This window comes from Mesitornis unicolor, unplaced genomic scaffold (assembly GCF_000695765.1).
Source record: "Mesitornis unicolor isolate BGI_N332 unplaced genomic scaffold, ASM69576v1 scaffold8149, whole genome shotgun sequence".
NCBI lineage: Eukaryota > Metazoa > Chordata > Aves > Mesitornithiformes > Mesitornithidae > Mesitornis > Mesitornis unicolor.
In genome coordinates, this window is record NW_010207954.1 from 23,287 (window position 1) to 34,227 (window position 10,941).

Here is a 10,941-nt window from a genome sequence, read left to right on the forward strand (position 1 = left end):
TATTTTCTTTATTAATTACTCAAAACTCATATTTCACATTTCCAATGAATGAGCAGGCCATAAGGAATTTTTAGAAGCAGCAGTGGCTAATACAGGGTTTATTTGACTGAAGACTGAAATCGACATCTAAGCTAGGCATGTCAGTCTCTCATTATCTTCAGCTGAATGTAGGGCTCTCTCCTCCTGAAGTAGGCTTCTGAAATAGGATAGGTAAGTCTCTCTTTAAGAGAGCATGCTTTCTCTCCTTTGTCTGTAAGGAGGAGTCTGTGGTCAACAGAAATCTGAGTTACAGGTAAGAGGAATCCCACATCCTCAAGGTTAGGGAAAAGGAGTGGAGTCACAAGTAAAATTGGATGAAGTAGGTAATAAATTGTTTAACAGACAAGAATTTGCTTTTACCTCTCTTTCTGAAGTAGTTCACTGATTTAATATGTTTTTTTAGAAAGCTACTCACTGTGCTAGCCATGTCCATGTTTCACAGAGTTGCCTGTAGGCCCTAATGATGACTCTGTGCCCCACCACAGGTAATGCAAAGTCAATTTTACACTGAGGCTTTGCAGCTGTTGCACACCTGCTGGGCCATACCAGCCAAGTGAATTCATCTTCTGTCACAAAATGTGCACTTTGGCCTTAGTAGCTTTTGTTTAGCTCCTTCAGTGGAACCAAATCCATGGTAAATCTGTAGCTGATACAACTGATTGCTGTGAAGGCTTCTCCTAGCACAGCTACACTGCATCACTTTCCCGACTGACTAAAAATTTTGAGGTTGCAGGTGGTGGTCCAGGTTGGATTTGTAAATCTCAGGGATTATTTGTGTCCCCTTCCCTTTGATATGGTGCCATTGCATGCAGTGGCTCATAACACCACTAGACCCAATTCTGCACAGTGCTGGTGTGGGAGAAGGCTGCCTGTTCCCTTATTTAGGTAATGTAGCAAGTTCATTGCAAACATACCTGTCAGTAGCCAATAGCTTACGTGTGTGAGAAAGGGTGGAAAGTTGCAGAAGGGAGAAATACAAAGAAAGGCAACACAGCTGTTCTGATCATGTGTTTGATCACTAGCCAAAATATCAGTCATAACGGCATCACTGTTCACACAGTCCCCACAGTCTGTTACTTGTCTCCCAAAGCCAACCTCCAGTCTCCATTGTTTGTTTGTTTAATTATTTTTCAGATAAACTTTTTTAAGAAAGGAGCAGAGATGTTTTCCAAAAGAATGGACAGCTTTTTGTCATCCGTGTCAGACATGGTTCAAAGGTAACACAATACTTCAGTGCTGCAACGTGCATCACATAACAGAGAGTGCCTCTGAAGTTTTTTCTTCTTTTTCATAAGAGTTCTTCCATGTTTGCATTGCATTGCTGGGCTTATTTTGTTAAAGCAGCAGGTGGAAAGGTGATACGTTTGTACATGTAAAGGAAAATGCTGTTGGTGCCCTGCAGAGAGTATTTCTACAGTATAGCCAGGAGCTATATGCTGTAAAGTGTTCACGGGCTTTCTTAACATCCCTGTGTCTCTTCATAGACACGAAGCGTGGAATCTGGGCTTGAAGTGGGTTAACAGAGTTAATATAACAGAGCTAAAGTGTATTCTGAATTAGAGGTACTTATATTTGCTGGGTCTGTAACAATAACCTGCTAATCTCCCAAATAAAGATTTAGGGCCTGTAGTGTTTGGTGGTGTAGCTACACAAGGCAAACAAAACTCGCCCTGGAGAACAATCTCATTGCATCCAGTATAGGCTGTATCAGTCCACTGAGTTCAGCCTGCTTTGCTGAAGTCCTTGTTTCAATAAACTGCCTCCCTTTTGTACTCTAATTTTGTCATTAGTTTTTCTTCACCCTCCTTCCCTCTCTTGTAGTGAAGATTGACATTTTCTATATAATTAAGTTCCTGTAAATGTAAGCTTTGCATTTAAAATGTAATCATAGTAGAGAGAACATTAATAATTTATTTTAAATCAGCTGGAACACTAAACGGAGTCCTTCACTTTATTGCTTCATACCTTTCATGTTGGACTGTAGCCAGATCATTACTTATTCTGACTCTGGTGGCATTTTAAATAATGCACACTTGTTAATTTGAGAACAGTGTTATAAGTAATCTCCCCGTATAGTAGATTCTTTCACTAAATTATTCTTTACTTCCTGTCCCTCTATACTTATTTACCTATCTTTTCATTCTCACTTCTGAAATAAATCCTTCTGCATTTGTACCGACTGGAGGACACATTTTTAAACTCCCTTGCGATAGTACCCTTTAGTAAGGCCAGAGCACTTTGCCTGTGTCTTAGAGGTACAGCAAGGATCCTCCCCACAGAAGAAGGCCCTGTTTTGCAAAGTCTGATGGATTTGAGCTCTGGGTAGTACATAGTAGCAAATGGAAGCAAAACCAGGCTGCTCAGTTTATTTGCTGTATCTGGTTTTGTTTTAAGTCCGTCACACAGCAAAGCTTGAAAACACAACTCAAGCGTAACTAGTACAGGAGTGAGACGTCTTTGGAAAAAACAGAAGAGGGGCTTGCAGAATTCCAAATGGCACTGTGCAGCTTAGCAATTACTGACAAAGGACGTGGTTTCATGACTTGAGATTGCACAGCCACTGAAAACCGTGCTGCCCGCTCCTTTCTTCCTTTAGCGCTGGGGATCACAAGGCCTCAGTGAGTCAGATCTGTTTGCTAATCAAGCTAAAAGCTTTTCCTATGTCAGATTTGTTTTCTTGGAACAAGAAGCCAATGAGGCCCATTGTGCAGCTACAGAATTTCAGCAGTGATGTAGTCTTGCATCTGTTTAAGCTGACTGAAACTTGAGTCTTCATATTTAAAAGTATTTTCATTTATACAGTGAATATTGCTGACTGTGTAGAAACACATAAGAGAGGACAGATCACTAAAATATTCTCAGTAACCAATCAATCTAACGACTACAAATGCATATAACTTCAGAATTGTCAGCTTTTCTCTCCTTTCTACCTTGGAGATAGGAGAAACATGCCTTAGGAAGAGGAATCCAGTCTCAGGAACCATGAAGGTGCCAGGACAGTTTTGTTGGAAGCAATTTGTGATGCAACAAAAAGTCTGATCAAAAGAGTCATTGAACCAGCACTTACGTGAGAACTGGCAAGGAATAATGGAATGGCATGGAATAATAATTCCGTGAGCTTGAAAGGCACTAGCTTGTAAATTGTGGTCTAATTTAATTCAGATCTGGTGATATTACTCAGCCTTTATAACTCAGCCTCTCATATGACTTGGCTAGGTGGTAAGATGCACCCAGCTGGTCAGTTTTGGAGGTGATGTGGGAGCTCAGGAAGTCTCAGCTTCCTAAAGATGTGGAAAAGCTGAAAATAAGCTAACATGAAGCAGACTTAACACCATGATGCAAGAGTGACTCTTCATCTGGCCTGTCAGATACTGCTTAGTGCTGACTCAAGTGCAGCGCTCTGTCTCTAGATGACTTCAACAGCTATAGGATATCACCAACTTCTACAAAAGACTGGGGAGGAGGAAGGAAGAAGAATCACTCGTACTTGCTTTGTACATTTGCACAGGTTTTGTGCTACTGTCAGGAGGGTGGACTACATGGATCTCTGGTCCTGCCTGTGTTACATGCTCGTGTTCTCCAAAAGTTTTAACCACTTGGGCAGGAAGTAGAGAGGAAGTTGCTTATTGCATAGGTGCAGGTATTAATGGCTTTCTAAGGTATGCAATTACAACTATTCTTATGTTCCCACTCCGTGAGTTTTCCTGGGACCCTGAATACAGTTAATAACTCCTCAAGTTTGGAAAAGTTAATAAAGAAATCAAAGATTTGCTAGTATTGTTTCTCTAAAAGTCAAAGAACAGCTGTGGCGGTATGAACCTCAAGAGGTCACCCAGCCCACTCTCCACAGGGTCAGCTAGAGCAGAGTGCTCAGCGCTGCGTCCAGTCAAATTTTGGGCATCTCTGTCTGTCTCTCACACACTTGGCATGCACAGTATCTGGTTACAGCTTGTGTCCACTGTCCTCATCCTGTCACTGTGCACCTCCAAGAAGGGTCTAGCTCCATCTTATGCTCAGCTTATCCTCTGGAACCCCCAGGTCCTGAAAGCTGCTTTCTGTCCAGATGCCTCCCATTCTTTACAGTAGCATGGGGTTATCCCATCCAAGGCAGGACTTTGTATTTGTCTTTGCTGAATTTCATGAGGTTCCCATTTCGGCAGCGTGTCAAGGTCCCTCTGAACAGCAGCTCTTCACTCTACTGTATCTGTCAATCAGTCTTCCCAATTTGGTGACATCTGTTCCTATGGGTTGTACAGCTCTCATTAAAGACTGCAAACCTGTAAGCCTTGGTGTTGATCTATGAGGAAGATCACTAACATCTGGGTACCAGTTGGGCTTTGTCTCACTGCTTACAACCCTTTGAGCTCAGTAGTCCAGCCGTGTTTTCTGCCCATCTTGTAGTCAACTTCTCCAGTTTGTATTTCACCAGTTTAGCTATAAGGATACTATGGGGAACCATGAAGTCAAGTGAAACAGCGTCCAATGCTGCTCTTCCATCCAACAAGCACATCATTGTATCACAGAAGCCAATCGGGATGGTCAGGCACAATTTGCCCTTTGATAAATCTGTGCTGGCTGTTTTCAGTTGCTGCCTTGTCCTTTGTGTGTTTGGAAATGGCTGGAGAATTTGCTCCGTAACTTTCCCAGGGACTGAGGTACACTGGCAAGCTTGTAGTTCCCCAGATTGGTTTTCTTGCCTGTCTCACAAGCAGGTGTCACACTTGCCTGTTTTTCAGTCATTAGGAACCTTCCCAGACTGCAATGAACTTCTGAGGGTGATAGAGACCAGCCTTGCGGGGACATTGGCCAGCTCCCTCAGGACCTTAGTTCACAGACATGTAGCCAGACCTCAGTTCACAGAAGGGCAGTGCAAACAGATGGTCTGAGAACATTTTCTACTTCCTTGTCCACAAAGGCACCAAATCGTGCTTGCAGCTGAGATGGAGACCCAAACCCTTTTATGTACGGTTTATCCAATAGTGATTTTTAAAATTATTATATTCATTATGCTGCATTTTCAAAATGTCAGGCCTTTAGTTACTCTCTGATTATGCCCATTGCATTGCCCTGTATGGATCAGAAGAGTCTGCAAGTGAAACAGGGACTTACAAAGGCTGATGGAAACAAGGCAGGTTTATTGGTGTGATGGGACTGCCAAGTGGTCTTTGGGAAGCTCTGCAAAGCAAGTGGCTCCCAATGATTGACAGTAGAGGTGGAAAAAAAATAAGGTATTTACTGGCTTATGATGACTCTGACTTCTCTTTGCTTGCTTGTTGCAGTAAAATGGCTGTTCTGCTTCCCACTTTACGGCAAATGTGTCTGATAGTAATGGTATGAAAACACAGATGTTCAACACTGCAGTGCATACCCGTATGATGCTTCTGCAATGAATTATCACTTACTTTCAGAGTTAAATTTTACCCTCAGATACCCTTTCACAGTTACCGCTTTCAGAAAACTGGATTTCTACAGATACTTTCAAAAAGAGCTCACTTTTGTCAGCCTGCACCAAGGATATTTTCTGAATCGCACCGAAGTGGAAGACAGTGTTGTAAACAAAAATTAAAGCTAAAATGAGGCTTGAGCTATAGATTTGGTTGTTACACCATTCTGAACTCGGGGAAAACTTACTGTTGAAAATCTGTGACCAGTTAATAGGTGGTGTTATGGCAGGAATTCCTGCATGTTATACAGTTGCATGAATAAGACAAAGTTCTGTGAAAGCCAAGGGATACTGCAGTGAAGCCTACTTTGAACTGTGCTGCTGTACTAGAGCAACATCTATACATGTTCAGCAGTGCAAATTCATCCAAGCATAGCTTTTATAAGCTGTCTCTCTCAAAAAAAAAAATTGGAATTGAACTCTTTACTCTCACCACTTGAACCTTTCTCATGTGTGCTCATTTCAGGCTTACAGAACAGTCTCATAATTCTGATCATTATCTCTGTACTGTTTGGGGAAAGAAGATAACTATGTTTAGTACAAATTGCCAAAAAGAAAGCACAGCTACTGTATGAGACATACTGAGGGTAACATCTTCAAGCTGGGCTTTCAAAATAAAGAGCAAGGCGAAATCCTGGCTGCACTTCTGCTGCCAGCCTGCCAAAGATAGCCGTGTTTTCCTTAAACCATTGTTAATACCTGCAGAGCATATGCATTTTGTCTCCTTCGGCTCAGATGGCATTTTCTGGGAGCAGTTCCCTGTTGTATGCCTCTTCCTTCCAGTCTTCCCTAACTGCATCCATTTATTAATCCTTAGAGAGAGCCTTGGTCATGTAGTCTTACATTGTATTTCCTATAAAGTCTATTCTAAAACTGAACTTTATCTTGCATTACTCTCCAATATAATCTCAACTGGTATATTTGTTCACTGTGGTGTACAGATGTTAGCTATATCCTGTTATAAAATGAGTAATGATGACTTTGGGTTTCTTGTGTTGTTTTTGGTTTTTTTTTCCCCCAGTATACAGGGAGAGCTGGATGCTGAAGCTGAAAAAATGAGGGTATCCCAGCAGGACTTAATTGCAGTTAATGAGTCTGTTTACACCCCGGATTCTGATGTAACTTCACCTGCTATCAATAGAAATCTCATCCAGAAGGCTGGCTACCTTAATCTTAGAAAGTAAGACGGCTGTCTGCTGCTTTGTTTAGTTGCTGACTTGCTGCTACATTTATTTTTTTTAGGGTGTAAAGACTCTTCAGGTAATGGTGTTTGAGGCTCCTGATTCACTGTGCTAGCTGTGCCCTTCAGCTCCTAAGTATCTCTGTCATCTTTGGAAATGTGTTTTAGAAGCTTAAACCAAATTAGAGGCATTTGAGGCTGTTTTCCTGAAAACAGCAGCTTACTTCTGGTTGGATTCACGTACAGGGATGATATCCAGCATTCAAGTGGCTAAAAACCAGATACTGATGGGGCTGGGTTCAAGTTGTTCATAGTTCTTAGGGCTAATGCAAACATAGTGTCTACAAAAATAAATAACTATATTTTGTAGTTAATACGTGCTTTTATAAATGACCTCCTTTACATAAATAAAAGCTTTGTGGACAATGCACGTGCATGACTTCGAATGTATACCACAGAGTTACCTCCACAGATTTTCCAAATAAAATCTTCCATGAGCTTCTTCAGGAGCTATGGATATTGGTGGCATAGTAACATAGTAACCCTGTTTATGTGCTTGTTTAAATATCAGTTTATTTCTATTGGACTAGCATTTTTTTGAGTGGACATTATCTTAATTCCTCATAGCATATTGATAGCTGGATTGATAGGATAGGATATGAGAGGATTCCACAGCTAGGGAGAAGATGGACTCTGAGATACCACGTGCAGAAGATACTTACTTTAAAAACATTCTCTGCAGTATCTCCTAGTTCAGGAATAACAGAATTCTTGGTATTGAATATAGTATGAAATACTATTAAGCTGGATTTTTATAAAAAGGTATTTTCAAGGCAGAGCAGCATGAGCAATTTCAGCACAAAGAATCATAATTTAATGTGGGATTTTTAAAAGTGGTTTAATTCTTCAGCTTTCACTAAGGATTAGTTTCTGCTCGGAATAGGTGCTGCTTTTACCTCTTAAGAGACTCATCATAAAAAGAATCCCAGGGTAGAACATGAAGTTCAGATTAGCATCAGGATATGTTTGCAGGTTCACATATGTTTGGAGTGATTTCTAAATAGTAACGAGCCTTTATCACTGCATCTTCTCTTCAGTAAAACAGGTCTGGTGACTACAACTTGGGAAAGGCTGTATTTCTTCACGCAAGGTGGCAACTTGATGTGTCAGCCGCGGGGAGCAGTAGCTGGGGGACTGATTCAGGACCTGGACAACTGCTCTGTCATGGCCGTAGACTGTGAGGACAGAAGATACTGCTTTCAGATCACTACTCCGACAGGCAAAGTGTATGAGACAGCTTTTGTTTGAGGACAGCCACTCACACCTACCCTTTCAGCTTCTGTTTCCTGTAAAACATGCTTGCTATAATAGCAAGCCTTTCTGGGTTTCCAGAAGGGTGTTTCCAAACTAAAAGCATGTTCCTTCCCATCCTCCCCCACAGCTGCCTGCACAGCATGTGCGGTATCCTTTAGCTGCAGCTTATTCGTGAGTTTTGTTCCCTTGGTGGTTAATAGATACAAACTTGGTGATGTTATTGTAAGACCTGGAGTCACACAGTCCTGATGTCCACTGCTAGCACTGATACACTATGTTTGTATTTCAGCGGTATAACCCTTCAAGCAGAAAGCAAGAAAGAATATGAGGAGGTAAAAATATTTTCTTAATGCTGTTATTCTTGTATACAAGTGAGCTTGAAGAGTTCAGTTTCGTTTTTCTCTTCCAGTGGATATGTGCCATCAACAACATCTCCAGACAGATCTATCTCACTGACAATCCAGAGGTGGGAGCTTGTTTCCATCTTTCAGTCCATTCCTTCCAACTTGCTTCCCTGTTGTTGTTTATGTGACAATATAAAGCGTGTGTGTAAAACTGCTGTTTGGTCTTGCTTTCACAGGCAGCTGCAATCAAGTTAAATCAGACAGCCCTGCAAGCAGTAACTCCCATTACCAGCTTTGGGAAAAAACATGAAGTTCACCACCCCAGGTAAGGTTTTCACTTGCATGGACAAGAGACGGTGTGCTCAGTCCTGCCCCTTGTGCAGGGCAGCAGCCACCCAGGAGAAGGCCCTGTCTGGACCCTGGCTTTACCAGCCCATGTGTTCCAGCAAATTCCCCTCCTTCTGGTGTTTCCTTCTGAAAGCTGTAAGGGATGCTAAGAGATGAGGGTGATGCTTACTGCTGCGCATCACAGCTTTGAAGCTCCTTGTGGTTGCCATTGGGATTTTGCTGTTTCTTCAGAAACAAACACAATGCTTTATTTGTAAGTGCTTTGCTGTTAGGGAATGCTTTGTAATGTGGATAATACAGCAGAGTCCCCAGTGTACATTGAAGTAAGTGTATTCTTGCGTGTTACCTCAAGCAGTTCCTGTCAGTCTGTCACAGGAATGTGCCTTACACAGCTGTGAGAATAATCACTGCTCATTCAGGTCAATCAGTAAAGCTCCTCGCCTTCAAAAATTGTTGATAATGCTCTAGGATATGCTTATATTCAAAACCAGATATTTTTTATGTATCGTTTCTTTGTGTCCACATGATCCTAGCATCTTGCTCAGTGGGAATTCTTCAGACTTTTATCATTAGAGTTGGCTTTCAAGCCCAAGTGCTGGACTGAGATCCTGCTTTCAGAAGCAGTGTGATAAATAAAATAGGGCAAGTTTGTGTCACACGGACTTCAACATGACACATTGACTTCAACGTGAACTCTGCAAGTTTTGTCAGAAAATTGTAAGTTGTTACACAGATACTACTTTGAGAAATTCAAGCCTTTTTCAGATCTTCTTAACTGTGATTTATGATTCCCTATTGCGATTGCTTGCAGATTCCAGAGATTCCCTACAGCCATGGGGAATGCCAGTCAATTGCTTTCTAATTTTATTAACAGTACAGCTGTTTCTCTTTGATTACAGATTTATAAATAGAAGAGTATTGCCATCTATTTCACTGGGCAAAGGAAATGGCTGTTTCATTTTACACCTGTAGGCAACCAGAAAACTTTCTAGAAATAGAAGGATGCTGCTAGTAAACCCAGTGCACCATGTGTAGTGGTGTGTGTAGCTACAACTTCCATAGCTGTGGGAAACTTGGAATTTCATTCTTTGAGAAAAGGTGCAGGAAGAAATCTTCCAAAGCAAGTATAGGGTGTCATTGACAGATTGAAATGTTTTTACTTTTTTCATTGTCACTTTAGCCAGAATGTAAAGAATACAGAAAATGATAAAATAATTCCCAACGAATCAGCTGGCATTCAAGACTCCACACAACTCATTGCTCCTGGAACACCAATTCAATTTGATATCGTACTGCCTGCCATGGAATTCCTGGACCAGAACAGAGGTGGCAGGTATGGCCAGAGACTCCCTGGCTTGAATAGTGATTTCAAGGGAGAAAATGAGGTATTGCAGCATTTGTGTGTGTGGCGACCAGAATCTGTAATTAAGAGTTTTTATTCTTATTTCGTAGGCGTGCAAACCCGTTTGGGGAATCTGAAGACAGCAGCAAAGATGAGGAGGAAGGTTAGTGCTTCATTTTTCCTGATAAAATCAGTCATGATTGCCTCTTAATGAAAGCACCTGACAGCATGGAGCAGCAGTAACAGGCCCATAGTACAGTTACTTTTCAGAAGCCAGTCTTTCAAAAACACATCACTACCTGTGAAAACAAGCACCTTTTTCCTTGACAGTTCAAGCTGTATTCCAGATTAGGTTTATTTCAACCATTTAAAGGCAGAAGATTTGGTTTGCTTGTTTTTTGTCTTTTTTCTGGTTTTGGTTTTGTTTTTTTTTTTAAGTTGCTGTTGACTTCTTTAGAAAGTGTTTCATGGGACTGTGTGATAATTCTGCTCAAGCCTGAGGCTGTTTAGTAGCCATTTCCTACCCACATATACTCTGTGGCTTTCAGCAAAGGGAAAGTTTCTAACTACTGCCCCTTTTCCCTCCTGCAGTAAAAGTCAGCAGTTCTGGCCTTCCTCTACCAGCACACGTGGGGCTCAGTCCCAGGCTGTTGCCCTCTGTGCAGCTTATAACCACTGTCTACAACCCACACTCCCCACCAAAAAACTACTCGCGGAACCAAAGCAGGACCTGCAGATCTGAGCGCTCTCTTGCTGCTGTCCTGCTGCGAGGGAGGATGGTTGCACAGCAGCTGTGACAAGCAGACACCTCCGCACTGTCCTGCTCCACTGCAGCACAGAGAGTGCTCAGGCTGATGCTTAACCATCTTTGCAGTGTCTTGTGCAACATAGACCAAGCTGTTGTGGCCTTTGAGCAGTCACATTCAGCAGG

General features: G+C 41.8%; 1 protein-coding gene across 1 annotated transcript in view; it reads left to right on the forward strand.

The window, feature by feature from the left end:
- APPL2 (adaptor protein, phosphotyrosine interaction, PH domain and leucine zipper containing 2) overlaps nt 1–10,941 on the forward strand; it is a gene marked incomplete at its 5' end in the record, with an annotated part of 32,934 nt that overhangs the window by 18,639 nt on the left and 3,354 nt on the right. Inside the window, 8 exons of the mRNA XM_010192320.1 lie at nt 1,174–1,256; nt 6,504–6,662; nt 7,760–7,948; nt 8,266–8,308; nt 8,386–8,442; nt 8,557–8,645; nt 9,849–10,001; nt 10,121–10,173. Of these exons, the coding sequence (XP_010190622.1) occupies nt 1,174–1,256; nt 6,504–6,662; nt 7,760–7,948; nt 8,266–8,308; nt 8,386–8,442; nt 8,557–8,645; nt 9,849–10,001; nt 10,121–10,173 (826 nt within the window). The remainder of the gene's footprint in view (nt 1–1,173; nt 1,257–6,503; nt 6,663–7,759; nt 7,949–8,265; nt 8,309–8,385; nt 8,443–8,556; nt 8,646–9,848; nt 10,002–10,120; nt 10,174–10,941) is intronic.